This window comes from Sphaerodactylus townsendi, linkage group LG10 (assembly GCF_021028975.2).
Source record: "Sphaerodactylus townsendi isolate TG3544 linkage group LG10, MPM_Stown_v2.3, whole genome shotgun sequence".
Lineage (NCBI taxonomy): Eukaryota > Metazoa > Chordata > Lepidosauria > Squamata > Sphaerodactylidae > Sphaerodactylus > Sphaerodactylus townsendi.
The window spans coordinates 66014902-66035647 of record NC_059434.1 but is presented as its reverse complement, the minus strand read 5'-3'; the positions used below and the strand labels follow the sequence as shown (position 1 = coordinate 66035647).

The window sequence follows — 20746 nt, the reverse complement described above, 5'->3', positions numbered from 1 at the left end:
TCCAAAAACAATGGGATTAAAATAATTAATACGGAAAACACTTTTTCAGAAGCCCAACAAAGAGTTCTGCCTTTTAAGTTACCCACAGAACAATCATCTTGAGAGAACAAATGCTTTTCTAAAAGGGCAAAATATACCGTCCATTTTCTATTGCTGATGATACCACTGTGATATTTTAAAGGGATAGTGCACAAGAGAAAGACCATATTTCCTTTTCCAGTTTTTCAGCAAGCATCATCATTCAATTGATGAGTAATATCTTGGAATGTTCTATAAGAACTGGGAGTAAAATGGCTCTGAAAAGCATGGTAAATTTTGTTATTGGCACTTAAACCTGCAGCAAGTATTAGTGGCAAAAGGCACAAACTAGAATGGGGGGGGGGGAGATACTCGTGAGGAAAACATGGGGGAGGGGAAATACCATTACACCTACTGATCTTGCTCATCCCACCCTCCTGCCTCTGCCATCTCCTCCTTTCCTTCTCCCACTGCTGATGTCTCCTCCATCCTCCATCCAACAACATTCTTCTTCATCACGGGGTAAACATTTTCCATTGAAGAAAGCTTGTTTTTCCTTCTCAGGAACTGAAAAGACTCCTAGGATCCAACCCAATGCCTGTTGTTCCCCAAGTCCACCATTCACTGAACAGCTGCTTTATGACAGAACCAACCTTCTTGTGATGGAGGTATCAACATGTAGTCATGTGTTTGCCCACTCACGAGTAAAGTCAGAGGGACCTTTTGTTCTTTTGCAGAAAGTGGAGTGTGCCCTAGCTTATGATCCTGCTACACTCTGCAACATTTGCAGTTTTCTTCTTGCACAGTATCAGTACCAGAAGTTAGCTGGCACAAAACAAGAATGCTTAAAACAATGGGAAGTACCAAGATAGGCTGGGAGATAAGCATTTCTCTAAAAAAAGAAAAGATTATCTCCTCCACTCCAGCTTTGTACATGAAGGACCAGAGAAATGAATGAATCCAGATGGAGACCACTGTTGTGTCTAGAATGGCCTTATGTACTCTTTGTTCCCATCTCTTAGTAACTGGTGAGGGACCCAAAATCAACATTTCTTGGGGAAAACAACTCTGATACTCTGCTGGTCTTTGCCTAAGACACATTACAGGAGCTTTTTGAAGAATTTATTACACAGTATGGGCTCAGTATGGGATGGAGGAAAAGACTTATTTGTTTAAACATTTGTTTAAGGATCTATTAAAGAATTTCTGTCTTGCTTTTCTCTCCACTGGAGACTCCAACAACTTAAAAAGAAACATGAAAATACAGTCTATTCAAACAAAGAAAAATGTCAGGGCAACTCCTAGATTGGACCAGAATCCCTTAGACTAATTCACTGATGGACACAGGCTGGAAGGCAAGTTCTAAGAGCCAAGGGCCACGTTCCCTTTGATGTTCATCCTTCAGTACATGCCAAACAAATATGAAAGAATGCAGTGAAGTAAAAAAATCAGTAATGGATTCAGAGTAAACAGGCATGTTATTTGAGCGGCAAAGTCACAGGGAAACTGGGTTCAAACAAACATAAAGATTTATCTTGTTTTAAAATATATTTTAAATATCAACACATTGTATTTCTTGTTGAAGTCATTTTTAAAGGGCCATATCTATAAAGTTATCAATGATTCTTGAATTAAAGACCCTCCGTGATGTAAAATTGAATTGATGGAGCTATATTTACTCCATGATTACAGTTTACACCAAATTCACAGTTTTAGCAAACAAAATAGGATGTACACTTTTTAGGGCATGAATTTTCAGGGATGATCATCTGCAATTTTGCAAAATAGTCATATCTGGGATGGATCTGACACCATCAAATCCACTTCCTATAGACCTTGCTATATAGTAAATGAGCAAGAACATGGATGGGTGAGACAGATCCTGGAATCGCTTTCAAAAAATTGTGTTCCATCATGAACCCTTTTGGAATTAATCAGGTTAAAATGCTGAAAGTTAGAAAAATAAAGTGTGTGTGTGTGTATTGCAATCAAGTCCCAACTGATAGATGAACCAAGGCATACCAATAGTACAATTGCAATGCATTTTTGTGTCATGAAAATTTCTGTCTCAGTCATGGTATCTGAAGAACTAGGGCTAAGAATATCCTTTGGATAATTTGGAACGAAATGCTTAGGTGAAATACAATTTGGGACATCCATGGTGCCCACAGAGGAAGTTCTTGATGTTTCTAAAGAGGTTTGGATGAAATTAAGGGTTATCCTAATGTAGCTCATATACTGTATGCTATCTTTGTCCTATGGTCCAACCTGGATGGCTCAAATTAGCCCAATCTCATAAAAGAGCAAAAGGTAAGCAGGATCAGTCCTCATTAGTAGTTGGATGGAGACCACCAAAGAAGTCCAGGGTTGCTATGTAAAGACAGGCAATGGCAAACCACCTCTATTCAGCTCAAGTCTCAAAAACCCTGAGGGGTCACACTCTTGATGGCCCTTTCCAACATCACCTTTGATCTGTAAGGGATCAGGCAAGCATACAAAGACAAATGTGAAAAGAGTCACTTCATATATTTAATCTTATTATACATTTCTTTCTAAATTACAAAGTCAACAAGTTGCAAGTATAGTTTGATACAAAGCTTTCTGTACGAAATATCTTCTATAAGAAAATACATCTCATTAAACATTTCCTGTAAATAAATTATTTCAAATACTAGATCTTGCAGGAAAATAAGGGAAGGGCATGCAGAAGCCATCCGATAACCTTTACATGAGTGGGACTTCTTACTTTGCAACTGCTAGATGCACCAAAGAATTCCTTCTGGTCATCTCACAGAGGGTAGGGATATGTGGATATCATCTCTTTCAGCAAAAGGTGAAATGTCTCTTTGAAATTACACACATGACAACCTTGTTTCTGTTTTCATTGCACTTGCAGAAACCAGGCAAAACTCCTACATAAATCCAACAAGATCTGGTGGGAGGCAATATTGAACCCTTGCATTTTGAAATTTAAATAACCTGTATAATCTTTAAAAAATAATGAAACAGAGGCCTAAACTCTGAGCTGGGGTACAATATTGCATGCAAATGCTCATAAAGAAGTTCTCACAGTTTCAAACAATGAAAAATCATCCTGAGAGGCAGCCATTTTGGATGGAAGATTTGTCCCTTCCCACACTAACCATTTCCTGCTCCAAATTATGCCAAGGGCTTTTCCAACCCACTGGGATTCCATTTGTATACTTTCAAGAGTAGCTTCCCTTCTGGACCTCTGCTGGAAAAAAGCAACTTGGGGAAACGTTCTGAGTGGAAGGAACAGCCAACAAAGAAAGGTTGGATTGATTACTCCCACCATTTCTCTACTACGTTTTTCAGCCTCCTGAAAGTGATTTCGGTTTATACAATATCGGTCTGGGCTTTGTTACAAACATTTGTATATTTACTTCATCACAAAATAATCAGAACTTTAAGAACGACAAAGGTGACTGGCTATTGGTACACAGGTCACAGCGAGGCACCAATTTTGTACATGCACTCTGCCCTGAAAACTATTTGACCTTTCTGGCCTGCATTCCATCAAGAAGTGCTAAGGGAGAGGAGGCGTAGAACATTGTCAGTATCCTGACTAAACTTGTTTCTATGATTCCTGGGGAGGATGCCATGGCAACTGAACTGGTTCAGAACTAGTTTTCACTTGCAGTGTAGAAATGTGCCAAGGAAAATTAAACTCTGTGGACCCTTTATGGTATAACTCATTTTCGTTAATTCAAAATATGGATATATTGGTTTCCAGATTTGAGCCATAATTTACATCATGTGCGCATACTTTGAATGAACAAGGAGAACACATGAACATAAAGTAGAAAGAGAAAGCTTCAAAGAATGGGAGGCACAATGACCACAGATCCCATTTATTTTAGACTCTTTAAGGATGGCTCTTTTCAACATGGATTTAATCACATGGGGTGATGGGAAAGAATGATCATCCGAATGCCCCCTAGAAGTGGCACAATGTAAAACAAAAAAAGGAATAGATACATTTTCTTTCAGCCAGTCAGTCATATTGCCTAGAGTAATCCTACCCATCTATTTTTTTCCCAACCTCTTCTGCTTACAAAAATAACACATTTGAAAAATAAGCAAGTATAGTAAGAGAAAATGCAGGGGTACTAGGAGAGAAAATAAATCAGATAAGCGGAAGTCATCATTTATTCACACTGCTGAAGTGATTGAGAAACCATTGTCGTCAATGGAGGCAGTTGATCCTATCCACACGATTAACATGCATTTGAAACAAGAACATAATATTTTGCCAGTCTGAGCTGTTACATTTCAGCGTGTGATGTCATTTATGAATAACTGATCATGTGTCCATGTTCAAGATAACTTTTATTGTGAAGGTTTTCTTGCCACGGGCACACTGATGCTTCCATTTTTGGTGTCTCCAAGTTAAAGTGTGCTGAATAGCTCTCTTGGCTCAGTCCTAAGTTTATGGTCAATTGACTGTGTTGTCTCCCTTTGAGGCAAAAGTCCACAAGAATTTACCAGGTGATTCTCAGCATCCTGGCATTCACAACTAGCAGCTCAACATCCTATTTCACCCTTGAAGCATTCAGGAACAGCTTGGTTTATCTCTCAACCCCAAATTTTCTAGCAATAAACTGAGATAAATAGAAAACATTTGCTGTGTTATATGAAGAGGACTCCCTTCTGATCAAAATGCTCCATCAATCTATGAAGCTAAACCAGATAGACTACCGCCCTACCCCTGCACAATGCCTGTCTTCAAGGTTAACATCTTCCTTGAAAAAATATTGACTGTTAATTTCCCCGACCATCTACTCAGCAGCCTCCAAAATTTTGCATTCCTGCTTGTCAGGAAGCTGTTTCTGATTCACATGACAGCTTTGAATTGTAAAGTTAACAGGTTGCAACATTCACGATAACTTTTTCCTCCAGATACCTTTTCTTTGCTATAGAGTCCTTGTTGAATATTCAAGGATGTGTTCATTGAAATGTCCATCAGCAAAGCACTGCTTTGTGCTGTACACACATAATATAGCATTTATTTTACAATCATACAGGGGAACCTACCCACAACTAATGCAAACAACTTGATGAGAAGTCACAGGTCATACATATAGCGTGATCAATTTCAAACACCACTGGTGCTGTGCTTTCCCACAAAGATTTGGCACCACAGGCAGAATGACACTGAATAATTAAGACATTCCAGCTGCCTTGGCATTCCTCTCCAGGGCAGAAATGTCATATAGTCTAAGATGATGCTTATTCCTGCCACAGGTGTTACTTCGATCATTCTGCTCTTATTTGCAACCCTTATGTTCCACAATGCTGCAACGCACTCAGTACATAGGGACCACGTCCTGTTAGTTGCAGGCTCTGCGTTATCAGATCTTCTGGCACACGTGAAGTCTTGCTTTTGAAGAATAGGTGGCATCTTTCCAGATTTTGCAGGACAGCCCTTTGGCACAGTCACATCGCTGGAAAATCTCCAACCCATGGGATCCTTTCTTGCGCTGTTTGGTGCACACTTCTCCCTGGTACAAGACAGGCTTGCAAATTTTGGTCCAGAAATGACGTGCACAGCAGAACCCTTCGGTACAGTCAGAGGACCTTAAGCAGGGATCTCCTTCATGACCTAAAAATAAAAGAGGAAACCATATCACCACGGGGGAAAAAAAGGAATGGATTCAACAGACCTACCAAAAAAAGTCCCAGAGCACAAATGTAAAAACTACCTACTACCAATGAAAAATATATTAAAATATATTTTGAAAAACAGATACGCATTTACAGAGGAAAAATGTATAATTACACAGAAGAAATGTATATATTAGCAACAGGAAAATCCAGTGGCTATTTGAAAATAACCATAAATCAGAAAGCTGCACAAGAAGACTAACATAATTATGGAATCAGCTACAAAGCAAGGGCAGGGGAGGAATTCTCATTTTCAGTTTTCGGTGTTGTTTGTTCCAGACCAGAAACAGTCATCCACGTTATAGTTCTATATTTACACATTATAAAAAAAGTAGTACTTCAAATGACTGTAACCAGTCGACTCGAATCCAGAGAACCAGGTTCAATTCTCCACTCCTCCACATGAAGCCTGGGTGACCCTGGGCCAGTCACGGTTCTCTCAGAACTCTCTCAGCCCACATGGAGGCTGGCACTAGCAAACTACCTCTGAATGTCTCTTGCCTTGAAAACCCTGTGAGGTCACCATGTCAGCTGTGACTTGATGACACTTTCCATCCCACCACCAAGCCACTCCATTTTCAAAAAGTTCATATGAACTTACTTTAGACTTCATTGAACCATTGGTCTTTCAGTGTGTGTGTGTGGGGGGGGGGTGTCTACTTGTGTTGTCTCTCAGGCAAAGGTCTTTCAAATCACTTAATATCTAATCCTGTTGAAATGCTGGGGACTGAACCCAGGACCTTCTGCAGATGCTGTACTGCTAAGTCCTGCCCCTGCACCCATTTTGGGAAAGAGAATTTAAATATGTACATATATGCATGCTCCTAAAATCCTGTCACTTGCATTTGTATAGCACATGTTGGATATAATCCAGCACAGTGACCCACTTTTAGATGATACCTACTGGCTCAAAAAGAGCTCTCTCTTTTTTTTGCCCTAGCTCAACATATATACAGCAGAGAGAATGATTCTCTCCCAAATTGCGCCCTCATCTGCCCTCTCCTCGCCACTTGGTGCAAATCTCTTCTGCTTCAGAGCATGAATACTTTGAGACAAGAGAGAATCTAGGTGGCACACATAGACCTCCCACATGCTGTCTTCATGAGCGCCTTTGAGGCAGGATGGGAAAGCAAATACCTATTGAACTTACAGAAATCCATTTTTTTTAAATAGCGTCTCCCTATTTATTCTTCTGATTGTGTCTTTGCTGATTTGTGGGTTGGGTCTCCCAATAAACCTTCTGTGATACATTGCTATGGGTCACCCACATTGCAGCAAATTTGTGATGTTACATGGACTGTATTTTGGGGGCACCATCTTAAATGCAGTAAAGAGAAGAGGCTTTGTATGTGAAAGGTTCCAAGACAGACAAGAGTACGTGCAAGGTTTCAATGCCTCCCTGTGTCTTTCTCAGGCCAAAGAAATACACATTTAAACCCTTCTTTCATAATAGGTTGGATCCAAACAGCTTTTCTGCTGGTGAAAAGGTTAGGAGGGGGTTCCCTTAGGCCCCCCTGAAAGGCTATGTGGGGGATCATGGGATGTGTTGTAGAAAATTCAGGAAGGAGAATCTTTAGGCAAGCAAAATATCAACTCCCCAAGTAGAACAGGAGCTACCAGGTAAACACAGGCTTTTTGGCATCCTAATGTGATTACATTGGTTACGGGTGCCTTTTGAACTGTGATTTGTGCATGCACTGATTAAATCCCAGCTCGCAAAAGGAAAACTGATGAAACTGTGTGCACTGATTTAATCACAGTGCCAAAATGGAGTACAAAGTGGGGCTGCCAAGCAGCAGCACCAAACCCCTGCCGCCAGCGATGAAGCTCCCAGGGGGCAGGGGGGTGCACGACGCACCGGGCTCACAGATTTGGGTCACATGGGGGCGCAAAATCTCCCCGGCTCCTCCCCCGCCACCCCGTGGCACCCCCCCCACACTTACTTTAGAAAACCAAGCAGGCTGGAGAACAGGCCTTCCTGTTCTGGTGGGAACTACATTTGCCAGGAGACCCTGGGAAATGTAGTTCCCGCCAAAACAGGAAGGCCTATTCTCCAGCCTGCTCAGTTTTCTAAAGGGAGTGGGAGTGGGAGGCGCCGCCATGGGGGGGGGGGAAGCCAGAGTGCTCACCGGGTGCACTCTGGCCCAGCTAGCCTCTGCCTGCCGCCATTAATTAGAGCAGCTGGAAGGGGCGGGAATGTTCTGAAAAATGGTTGTTACTGCAACAGTGTAATGTCAGTTCTGGGACCGACTGAGTCCCCTTCCCCACATGCAGAATAATGCGCTTTCAATCCACTTTCCATGCACTTTGAAGCTGGATTTTACTGTGCAGAATAGCAAAATGTACCTTTAAACAATTGTTGAAGTGGATTGAATGTGTATTATTGTGTCTGTGCGGAAAGGGAGTATCCAGCGAATTCTAGAATGTTGCCTTGATGCAATGACATCACTTTCAAGATTGTTCCAGAAGTCCACATTTTAGCATGTGCACTTTGTCTCCAAAATGCTTCATTTAACATCTTCAAGATGTTATTTGTGCTGTGCAGAATGGACCTTTGATATATTTGGAACGCTGCCTTTAATATTGAAAACTGTTTTTATGTATATATTTGTATTGACATTTTTGAATGTTTTAGATTGCAGTGGACATTTTTTAAGTGCTTATGTCTCGTTTGTTGTGTCACTTTGAGTACTTTGTAGAAGAGCAAGACATGAACAGAATGAAGGAATGAATTAACTGACTTTTTAAAAGCACTTTTACACCCTTTATAGAGAAATGCACTCTAGTTTCAGAAGACAATCATAGTACAGAAGACTGATAATCCAGTCATACCTTTGATGTGTGTCAACTTGGACTGCCCTTTCCCTAGATTTTGCCAGCCCAAATCCTTAGTGGGATAGTGGTTACTTTTCTTGTTGCGGGGTACTTCCAGGGCTGGGATATGTGCTGTGAGAATGCTTTCAGTCACTGGTATGCAGGTACCTAGAGTGAAAAATAAAATGAGAAAAGATAGAAAGGTCCTTTGAAAACAGTGTGGCCATGGCCATATTATTCACTAAGAAAGAGCCCGCTGAAAGAAAACAGTTAGGAGACCATTATATATTTGATTTCAATAAATCTTCATGCCAGGTTGAAACTGGGCCAATGTTACTATTCCCATGTTGTAAAGGGGAAGGGGAAATGAGACTGAGTCAGATGTCTACAGCCACCTAGGCCGAATTTCCTCTGAAAATTTAATCTAGATACAACCAAGTTTCAAAAGAATCGGCACCTTTTCATCCAGGTTCCAACATCCTTACTGCAGCATATTTCTAGTGAAGACATCTAGCCCTGTCCCTTGGGAGGCGGGGGGGTGCCTGCTGTCAGGGGTGCAATTGTTAAGGTAGCAGCACCAACATTTCAGAGTATCTTTAGGAGACCCTCCTGATGATACCATCCAGGTTTGGTGAAGTTTGGTGAAGTCATGGGGGATGGGGCACCCCCTTTGGGCGTCCATAGCTTTGGACTCCCTGAACCAAACTTCACAAAACCAGGATGGTATTAGTAGGTGACACTCCTGATGATACCACCCAGGTTTGGTGAAGTTTGGTTTGTGGGGGCCAAAGTTATGGACCCTCAAATGTGTAGCCCCCATCTCCTATTAGCTCCCATTGGAATGTTTTTTCAAAAAGGTGCTTATACAAGCAGGTCCAGGAAAATCCTGTGATAAGGGGGAGGGGGAAGAGCACCAGAAACGGGACTGATCTGTGTTCCACGGTTTGGCTGTGAGAAATTCTTGAGGGAACCTGGATATTTCAGGTGACTATCCCAGGATTAATCACCAGTGAGGAAATCACCCTAGTGAACAAATAGTAGAGAGGTAGTTTGAACCAGGTTCTGGCACACGATCAAATGGTCCTTCACATAAAATAATCTCCCACCCTCATGGATGACTAAAAAGAAGCCTAGTCTCTTGATGTATAATGGAATATACTAGGAATTCATTTGAGTGCTTAGGTTGGATTAGGTTGGATTCAGCCAATTTTTTCACTCAATTTTACAGAACTTTTGTCCATACTACAGACCCTGCAGCACATGGGTTTTGTCCATACAGATCCTATAATCCCTAACATAGCCTTTTTGGGTGTCAAAGGGGACCCTTCTTCCTTTTTTCACAAACAGAAAATGACTTAACACTTTTTTTTTTAAATGACCAGGATGTCTGGGAATACATGCATACCCATTTTAACTTCCTGGTCTGTGTGCAAGTATTTGGGGGTATGATTTATACCAGTGATGGTAAACCTTTTTGAGACCGAGTGCTCAAATTGCAACCCAAACCCCACTTATTTATCGCAAATTGCAACCCAAACCCCACTTATTTACCCGGCAATTTAACCTGAATGCTGAGGTTTTAGTTTAGAAAAAACCGGTTGGCTCACTCTTCCTCCACCCCACCCGCTTGAACAGGGGCCAGCCTGCTCTAGTCTCCAGCAAGTCCCGCATGCACCTCTCTGTGCTTCTCTAGCATCTCTGCATCCTCTGCACCCCCACCCCACCCCAGGCAGCAGCCACCCGGAGCACAGGCACCAGGCCCACCAGCCGAGTCCTCCCTGCTCACCGCGGTGCGCACACGTCACACTCAGTGGCCCAGGCCAGGCTAGGTCTGTGTGTGTGTGTGTGGGGGGGGGGGTGACGAACACTGTGTTCGTGTGCCCACAGAGAGGGCTCCGAGTGCCACCTCTGGCACCCGTGCCATAGGTTCGCCATCACTGCTTTATACTCTGCTTTTGAGTTAGTGATCTAACATTGTTCTGTCAGACTCCCAGCTTCATCCAAAGTCAAAGGCAGCAGCATGTGGTACCAATGTGGTGCTGCCCTGCCGCCTCCAAGAGAGCTTGTTGGTGGGGCAGCGAGCAAGAAAAAGCTCCAAAACTCTCCTGCTAATGGAAAGCCCTATAGGACTTCCAGGACTTGCACCACCAAAAGGGTGGCATAAGTCCAAGAACTGGGGCACAGCACTCCCAGCCCTAGACCCCAGCAAGGAAATGCCCAGGCCTGCCCCACCCACGCTGGTGGTCAATCACAGGCTTGAGACTAAGGGACAGGGGGTCATCAGCACATCTGCCTTCTCCACTGAGGTAAGTGCCCTGGATAGGGCAAAAGCCTGGCACATGGCCTCACCACTCCCTAAAGCCCTGGATGGGGCTGTCCAACTTGGATCCCTAAAATAGTTTCATCAGATCTCCCCTCCTGCAGCAAACTGACAACTCCTCTCAGCTGTTCCTGGGATCTCCCATTCCATGTAGCAGAATTTTGGATTGCAGTGGGAGAGGAGCAGAGTTGCCAACCTCCAGGGGGCGGATAATGGCTTGAATAGAAAATCTTACTACTCTTGTATAACAAATCCATGGTTGAACAGATTGGCAATATTTATTAACTACAAAAAATACTTCAAGACAACATTTACAGAAGAAAATTCTCCTGGTAATGTGTTTAGAAATGTTCAGTTATGTTCAAAAAGAAACTAATGCACACAAAATTGTGATAGACAATTAAATACTACAGAGAAGACCTAATAAGGCCTAATTAAATTTCAATTTGGTGTTTTCTCACTTTGGAGTCCTAACAGGAGCCGGTTATCTCCTCGTTTTTGCCACAAGGGCTTAATCTAGAGATCATCTTTCAGTGTTTCTCACTTCTAACTCAAGATTCCACATATTCTTTTTAGCACACATATGGTTGATCTTATTCAGGAACAAGCTGACATGAGACATACGCTTCTTCTGCTATTACAACTGATCTCCAGGCAGAGATCAGTTTACCTGGATAAAATGGGTGATTTGGGACTCTGTGGCATTATACCTCACTGCAGTCCTCCCCTCCCCAAACCCCACCGTCCTCAGGCTCCACCCCCAAAATCTCCAGGTAGTTCCTCACCCTGACAGCCCTTTTGAGGGGACATCAGGAAGTTGCCCTTTGCAGACAGAAGTCCTTCTATTCTGGAACATTTAGCTTGGGTCAAACCCTAGGACTCTGTGGTGGCGAACCTTTGGCACTCCAGATGTTATGGACTACAATTCCCATCAGCCCCTGCCAGCATGGCCAATTGGCCATGCTGGCAGGGACTGATGGGAATTGTAGTCCATAACATCTGGAGTACCATAGGTTCACCACCACTAAGGACCTAGGTGCATCAGATTTCAACTTTCTGGGTGGTAAGGAAGAACATTAATAATTTTGGAATACATTTTGAATTCCCTGTTTTGAAAGACAGACACTCAACATTCCCATTTTGTTCCGAGGGAGAGACATACAACTGCAATGGCTCCTCAATTATGCAGCAATCAGAATATTTCAGACTTTCAAAAAAGAATCATGAGAGACACCCCGGAATGAACCAGTCAGTTAAAAAAAATAAAACATCATAAAATAAAAACCCCATAGATCAGCATTTGATTAGGCAGATGTCTTGATTCCTCAAATGCTGATTCTGATTCTGAAGTTTCTTGACTGGGCAATTTGGATCAGGTACTTAATGAAATGAAATACCACTGAAATGCAGTTTGCCATTTAGGTTTTTCAAAAGCATACCATTGTTGCAGCGGTTTCCAGGGCAGCACATGCCGTCTCTGTGACAACGCTTCTTTTTCCTTCTGCAAATCATGCAAGCTGAAGTCGCTTGATGGGGACTGTGGCAGTATTTCCCAACTTCACATTCCTTGTCATTGGTACAAGGGTAAGCCTAGGGGAAGAGAAGGGAAGAAAATGTTAGTTAATATTTTGCCAATTACAAAACAAAACCAAGGAAGGTAAAAGGAGGTACAGCCAAACAGAACTGTCAGGCTTTAATAGCTTTCAGATAGGAAATGTTCGACATTTCAAGTCCTGGATTTATAGCCTGTAATCATTGTTGGTCACAGCTGACATGAGAGAAGTTTCCATTTCATTCTGTTGTTCTTTCCACTGTTACACTCACATGGATTGGGAGCCTGCCAACTGCACGTAATGGGAGTGCCTGACCCCCATAATGCACCTGCCATTTTATTTGTTTGTTTGTATTCTGCCTTCCTGCTCAGTTCAGGCCACCAAGGCAACTAGCAATCGAAAGCAATGATGTGTAATTGCTGTGTCATGTGATGCAATGCATGGCTTTCCCACGTGACACACATAACACAATCCCTGCATTGCTGAATTCATACGATAGGTGATTATCACACATCAAGGACGTCATTTCTGATCTGTGCAGTTGGCAGGCCCTCAGGTCACACCCACCAGACAATCCTAACAAAATGACAGCATATTTTGCTGGAATGCAGGACCACAGGTCATTCTTTGTCTTGGTGACAATATTGACCTTCAAGTCCCATCCCCCCCAATTGATGGATAAATGACAACTTGATAACTAAGCAGAATAGTTGTCAAGTGGCTTTCAAACCAACCCCTCATTAAATAAATCAGTGAAAAATAGAGATTGCCTGTGGACTCTGATGCTTTGAAGTCTCATGTTTGTCAAATAGAATGTGTTTGTACCTGTTTATAGTTGCCAGGCCTTAAGCAGACTGTACATGGAAAGTAACACAGTCCTGGGAAATGGGCATACTATATGAATAAAACCTTGACTAGATACATAGCCCGATGATGAATATTTCCAAATGTAAATTATTTTAGTTATTAGATATTCATATAATTTAATCATTGGTGTACTAAAAATACTACAAAGCATCGGAGTCATTCAGTATGTCTGGAGCATATAATGGGATAAGCGTTTCTCAGTTGTCAAGCCCAGAATTCTGTGACCCAAAACGTCCAGCTAGACCCCTTCCTTGCTCTTTTTCAGATACAAGGGGAAGACCTTACTATTTTCATTTGAGTAGCAACTAAATTGGTTTGGCATTTGTTATGAGGTGGCTTCTTAACTGGCTTTCTTTATGTAATGTTTATGGCTGACCTTTGATAATTGAAATGTTGCCCTTTGGCAAGTTTGGAGAATGGACACCATAGCATCACATCCTCACCAAGCTCCTCCATAAACACCACTTCCCAGTCTTCAGAAACTTCCTGAGCAATTTATTCATTATCTTACCCAATTTCATATTATTCTCCTACAGGAGACGTGGGCTACAACTCCAATTACTATCCAAGGTTACACATCATTTGTACTCCATGCATCGATCTCAAATAAGAGAGGCAGACCATCGGGAGGTTTAGCAACATTTATATCTCAAGGAATTGTTTCAGCTAAACTTGATATGTGTGAACCAATTGCGCAGGCAATTAGAATATTGTATAATAATAAAAGCTTTATCTTAGTGAATGTTTACTTACCCCCAAGGAATGCTTCAGAAGCTACTGACAGTGACTGGAGAAAACTGTCAAATTTTGTAGGCGACTTAGAAGCCAAGCATCCCCAGTCAGAGCTAGTACTCATGGGGGACTTCAATGCCAGGGTAGGAAATGATCTTTCTCAATTACTTCCCGAGCAAGAAATGGCAAACCTACCAACTATGCTCTACTCAGAATCGGGGGATCTCTAGGATCTAGATGAAATGCATGCAGTACTGTGAGATGGGAATTGATTGACACCATCCACCTTCCTTTAGTGTGTAGAATGAGCTATTGGTTTTATGTACTGGCATGCCATGACTTTTAGCACAGCACACATATGTTATTGTTATATTGGATAGCTTTAAAAGGTGCTTGGACAGATTTATGGAGGAGAAGTCGATCTATGGCTACCAATCTTGATCCTCCTTGATCTGAGATTGCAAATGCCTTAGCAGACAAGGTGCTCGGGAGCAGCAGCAGCAGAAGGTGATTGCTTTCACATCCTGCCTGTGAGCTCCCAAAGGCACCTGGTGGGCCACTGCGAGTAGCAGAGAGCTGGACTAGATGGACTCTGGTCTGATCCAGCAGGTTCTTTCGTATGTTCTTATCTATGCTATGGTTGTATTTATTTTTTTATTTTATTTTTACCCTGCTCTTTCCCAACCCTGCTCTTTCCCAACCAAATTTGGGCTCAGAACAGCTAATACATATGGCGGTGTATGCATACACTAGAGCAGGGGTGACCAACCTATGGCACCCCAGATGTTCATGGACCGCAATTCCCATCAGTCCCTGCCAGCATGGCCAATTGGCCATTCTGGCAGGGGCTGATGGGAATTGTAGTCCATGAACATCTGGAGTGCCATAGGTTGGCCACCCCTGCACTAGAGTCACCAACTCTGGGTTGGAAAATTCCTGGAGATTTAGGGGTGAAGCCTGGGAAGAGTAGGGTTTGAGGAGAGGAGGGACCTCAGTAGAGATGTAATGCCATACAGTCCATCCACCAAAGTGGCCATTTCCTTTGGGGAACTGTAGTCAGGACATCAGTCGTAGTTCTTGTAAATTTTCACCCCTCCCCCAATAGAGTTTGGCAACCCTGATGTCCAAACAGTGTTTACAGATTTTCCAGATCGACTAAGAAGAAGGAGAATAGTGCCAGAACAATATCTTAAGGTTCCCCTTCTATGAATTTAATAGTAGACAATTACCATCCCTAACAATGCAATCCTATGCAAGGTTATTCCACTCTAAGCCTACTGAAATGAATGGGCTTAGACCGGAGTAACTCTCCTTAGGATTGTGTTGTTAATACTACCATTATCTGATTAGTTTTTATTAAATTACCCTTTCAGTTGGACAAACAAGCGTACTAAATTTATTAATTCCCATTAATGCTTTGAAGACTTTCACCAAACACATTTAAAAATTATGAGTTAATCCTTATAAGTTTAAACTGAAGAGTCTGACTAAAGAGTATAACTCTCAGAAAGACTACTGCATGAAAAAAATTATTTTCTGGAAAAAATGTTGACATTTTGAAGCTATTTTCCCCAGAGGCCTATATTTAGCTGCCATTTAAGTTTGCTTTTTGAAAGGGTTTCGTACACCAGTAACTTGAGGGTCTAAATATATTTTAAAAATCAAAATAATATGCTGGTCATGCTTCAAAAAATGTGTTGTACATTTCTACATGCTGAGTAGCTATCAGTCACAAGAGGCTTATGTAAGAGCATAGTGTGGGGCAAAAACATTTTTTTTCCAAAGAATCTTTTGGTTTAGATACAACCTGATTTGCATAACTAATTGTTCCCTTATGCATCTCACAGTACACATCTGCTCATGAGAACAGGTCGCAACTGACTTTCAGCAGCCTCAGAAAGAACTTTCAAATAAAGTGAGGAGCAGATGGCTTGTTGTGGTGGGCATCTTCAGAGGTGTATCACAGAGGGAAGTCAGACTTCCCTCTGTGATACACCTCTGGAGATTCCAGCCACAGATGCAGGTGAAACGTTAGGAACAAGATCTACCAGACCACGGCCACACAGCCCGGAAAACCCACCACAACCAGTTTAATCCAGCCGTGAAACCCTTCGACAATACAAAGATGGCTTGCCATTGCCTTCATCTGCAGAGTCTTGCTTGGTGGCCTCCATTCCAAGTACTTATTCTGCTTAAGTTCCAGGATGTGATGAGATGGGTCTATATCTTGCTGCCTCTTCTCCCCCCTTTCTCAAGAAATGTATAGGCATTTTTAAAACTACACTCACAGCATTCGGGATCATGGCTTTGGCTTACTTTTCATTAAGAATGTTTTTGACAACCTTTTAATTTGTCTGTCTCAAGGGCATCCAACAGGTGACCTATAAGCTATTTTTTGCAGAATATGAAATCCCTCCCCAGGAAAAGATCCCAAAAAGATCTGCTCAAGACCTTTGTGAAACAAAACAGTTTTTCTTTCCTAGGATTGTTTTCTGTGCTTCGCCAATAACTCCATTTGTAGTGCTCTTTCTAGTCCATGTTTTGATATTTTGGACAAAACAAAATCTGACAACATGAAGAAAAAGAGTTGGATTTATATCCCCCCTTTCTCTCCTATAGGAGACTCAAAGGGGCTTACAAACTCCTTTCCCTTTCCCTCTCACAACAAACACGCTGTGAGGTAGGTGGGGCTGAGAGAGCTCAGAAGAACTGTGACTAGCCCAAGGTCACCCAGCTGGCATGTGTTGGAGTGCACAGGCTAATCTGAATTCCCCAGGTAAACCTCCACAGCTCAGATGGCAGAGCAGGGAATCAAACCCAGTTCCTCCAGATTAGAGTACACCTGTTCTTAACTGCTACGCCACTGCTGCTCACATGCCAGGGAAGGTGGTGGTGGGGTATCTTGGAGTAGTTTCCATTATTGAGAAATAGCTCTCATTTTTAAGACAGTTTGGTGACCTCTTATTTATGTGCTGCATTTCACTCTCCCCTGCCCCATGGAGCTCACAATAGTAGTTTCTGCACAGCCCAAATAGAACTGGCTGAGGAAGCTATTTCTCCCTTTTGGGGGAAGAACTTTGCACAGGGCTCTTCCCCCCAAATGGGTTCAGCCTGTTATATTTCCCTCAATCCAGGTTTTACAAAAATTGCTACACTAGTAGTCTTTTTGGAGAAAGCAAAGGAGTCACAGCAACCTAGACTGTTTGCATTCACGTCCTGGAAGAGTGAAATCTACAGTGCAAAGGCACACAGCGGAAACCGGGTTCATTAATACAATGTTACACAAATTATTAGTGTGCTGTGCAGAAACCACCAGAGATAAACACGTTTTTCCCTTCACCATTTTATCCTCACAGCGACCCTGCAAGGTAGGCTGGACTAAGATAGTATAACTGGCTTCTCAGCTTCATGATTCTGTTCATGTGATGGGGAGAGAAAGGGATCAGAGATTAGATCTGCTGCTGCTGTGATCCATCTCCTCTACTGCTTTGTGTTCACTCCACTGATTATCTGAACATCTTGAATGACTTGTGGGAGCCTTCCAGGGAAGTAAGTTCAGGACAGAGAAAACAAATGTTTCCTATGACAACTGGGAAAAAAAGTGTTTTCATCCCTAGATGCGTGTTTAAAACAATGCTGAATACAGCTAGACTTCTCTGTTAATAATCAGTTAAGCTCCAGCATTTCTGCTCCTCAGAATCTGGAGATAGCAATGTCTTTTGCCTTTAAAAAGGAAATCTTCTTAATATTCTCACATAAATCTTTCTCCCTACCAAAGACCCATGGTTTGGCAAAACATTATAAAGTTGAAACATTTCTCTGAATTTATAGCAGACCCTTTGATCTCACAAACTTGGCACGACGGAACCCCTCTCGCTTGTGAGAATCCCAGTGGGGCGCTTCTTAGTTTTAATAGAGCAGGAAACACTACCGGGGTGGGTAGGCAATGTTCAAAACGATCGTCTCAAAATGTACACAATAAAGGGCTTTCATGTATTGTCCAGGCGCTGGTGCTCTTCTCGTGTTTATATTTGCAGGTCCTTTAAGATTCTCGTTTTTGAGAGAAAGCAAGGAAAAGAAAGAGTTCAACGTTCCATCCCAGCGTTTTATCTGGATGGGCTGTTCTGTGGCCTTATCATTTCTTTATACTGGGTGGAGTTTGGTCAGTATTCCAACAATCTGCCTGGAGACTAAATTTAAGGGAACCAGCTGTTCTTTGGTTCTGCCTTGAACTACTGGGAATAACTTCATTTCTAATATACAGTTTTCCTGTGTCTTATGAAGTGTCTTGGTATTAACATGCAGCAGGAAAAAAAAGCCAGTCCATAAATCACAGTTAAGTCATCCAAATACATAAATCATACAAAAGTGATTTCCCCCTCCCACATAGCTATAAATTAGCAAGCTGCCCTGTTGTCCTCTACCGATCACGTAATCAATATTAATCTGTGCAAGCACAGGAAAGAGGCTCTTCATGAAACAAATCACAATTTGAATTAACAGCTGGACTTTGCTGCTCAGAGCCTGGGAAATGACAGCACCTGCCCAGCAATACTCTGACCTGGTTGTTTCTTAAGGCTCCAGTTACACAGAGAGAAGGGTCAGAAGGTGTGCACATTCCTGTACACAGGTGGATTGGTTTCACCAAGTAAGATGGTATCCTCAGTACCTGGCCACACATTTTACACCTTGAAGGTAGTTTCTCAAGGCAGCTGTGTAGACCTGTCAGTAGGTGAGCACTGCTGGTCAATACAACAGCTAGATTTGAATCGGTAGCACCTTAGAGACCATCAAGATTTTCAGGGTCTGAGCCCGTGGTGGCGAACCTTTGGCACTCCAGATGTTATGGAGTACAATTCCATAATTATTATTATGGAGTACAATATGGAGGTCAATTGGCCATGCTGGCAGGGGCTGATGAGAATTGTAGTCCATAACATCTGGAGTGCCAAAGGTTCGCCACCACTGGTCTGAGCTTTCAAGATTCAAAGCTCCCTTCATCAGTTATCCCTTCATAGTATTTGATGAAGAGAGCTTTGATGCTTGAAATCTTATATCTCAGAAACTTTGTAGGCCTCTAAGCAGAGGCGTAGCAAGGGGGGAAAGCGGCAAGTGCACTGGTGCGTCCTCCGCCCCCGTCCTGTCCCTGAACGCCCCTGGAACGCCCTTGCCCCACTCCCAGAAAGCCCTCACTGCACCCCCACAGGGGCACCCCCCCTTGGAGCTACACCTCTGCCTCTAAGGTGCTACTGGACTCAGATATAGCAGGTATACCTTGAAGGATCTGTAAAGTCCAAGCAAAGATTTTCAACACTACTACATCTTATTTACCACATGGCTTCAATAGGCAAGGATAAACTAATGTGATGTTTGTGCCCCAGCCTGAGATGCCATTTAAGAAAGGAACCAATTAAATCATAGTAGTATCATTTGCATAGAGAGCTGGCATGTCCCAGTATTTAGAATTCAGGACTTCAGCCTGACAAAACTGGGTTCAAATTTCCCCTCATTCATGGAGGGCAGGGGAAAAGTGACAACCCCTGGTCTTCCCCACCCCAGCTACGGTTCCCCAAGAGTCTGCTGTCCCCCTCTGCCCACTCTAACCCCATGTCGTCAAAGGAGGACGAGAGGCAACCTCACATCTCAAGTTTGCTCATGTACAGATGATCAAAATTTGATCCCTGAAAAGCCTTTCCTACCGCTAACACGTATTTACTGCATTGCTTTTCTGGCTAGAGGAATAGGATGTAGTATGATGTGTGAATTCACCCTGAATCCACTTTTATGTGGATATGTCTTGTTTCACTAAAACTATTTATGGTTTGAAGTACGTTACAAGCACTCTGTGTGTTACAGCAAGAGTGAGAGAGCTTCAACATCTGATTGTTTTAAAATAGAGGGAGATACAAAGTAAAAGTTTCCAGGGAGTCTCAGGGGACTGTTTCTCTCATTCTGTGCCACGGCATGTGGAGTTCTTGATTTTTGCTGCAAGAAACAAATAGCGTGCCAGCCAAGTCATAAAGAAGCCTGGATGTTCAACATACAAAGAACCTCCCAAAATAGTGCCTTCGTTGTAGTACTAAAAGCTCTGAATGAATCATAACTGTACTCAAGGGAAATTATAAAGTCCTAAGGAAAAGCCAGAAATCCTGGATGCAACCAACAGTTGGTCCGCAGTAAAATGAACCAACCTATTTCCTAATTTTCAAATATTAACAATAACATCACTCAGATTTGTTGGAGAAGATCTTCGTAACAGCTCAAAAGCTTATTGTGTTACCACTACCCAAACTTGTAACCCTCAGGTATGGATCTGGCTTTCCTTTTCACAAATTACCTTCTATCCCAAGAATTTGATCTTCCACAGATATTTCTAAAATTTATATGCCACATGACCTGAGTGGAAAGGGAAGATCAACTGAGAAGAGCATTTTTGTAATGTCAAGTACACTCTGGTTGCTGGGAATAAGCCCCATTGAATACCATGAAACTTTCTTCTGAGTAGACCTGCCTAAGATTGCTCCTCTGACCATCTATGTAATTCTGAGATTACATTATCACTGTCTTGTCATACCTCAGCACCCTTTACCATCATTGTCAGTTTTCATTTATAGAAGGTCAGCAATTGTAGACAAGCAAAATCGATTAGGATTGCCAACTCTCAGTTGGGAGATTTGGGAAGTAGAGCTTGAGAAGAGGGAGGGACTTTGGGGAGGGGAGCTTGGGGAGGGGCTTTGGGGAGGGGAGGATCTTCAGT

The 20746-nt window shown here is 42.5% G+C and overlaps 1 protein-coding gene across 1 annotated transcript in view; it reads right to left on the bottom strand.

Moving 5' to 3' along the window:
- Positions 1 to 2538: 2538 nt before the first annotated feature.
- Positions 2539 to 20746, bottom strand: part of DKK2 (dickkopf WNT signaling pathway inhibitor 2) — a 78275-nt gene continuing 60067 nt past the window's right edge. Inside the window, exons 2-4 of the mRNA XM_048509901.1 lie at positions 12277 to 12427; positions 8536 to 8685; positions 2539 to 5641 (exon numbers count right to left, since the gene is read on the bottom strand). Of these exons, the coding sequence (XP_048365858.1) occupies positions 5391 to 5641; positions 8536 to 8685; positions 12277 to 12427 (552 nt within the window). The 3' untranslated portion in view covers positions 2539 to 5390. The remainder of the gene's footprint in view (positions 5642 to 8535; positions 8686 to 12276; positions 12428 to 20746) is intronic.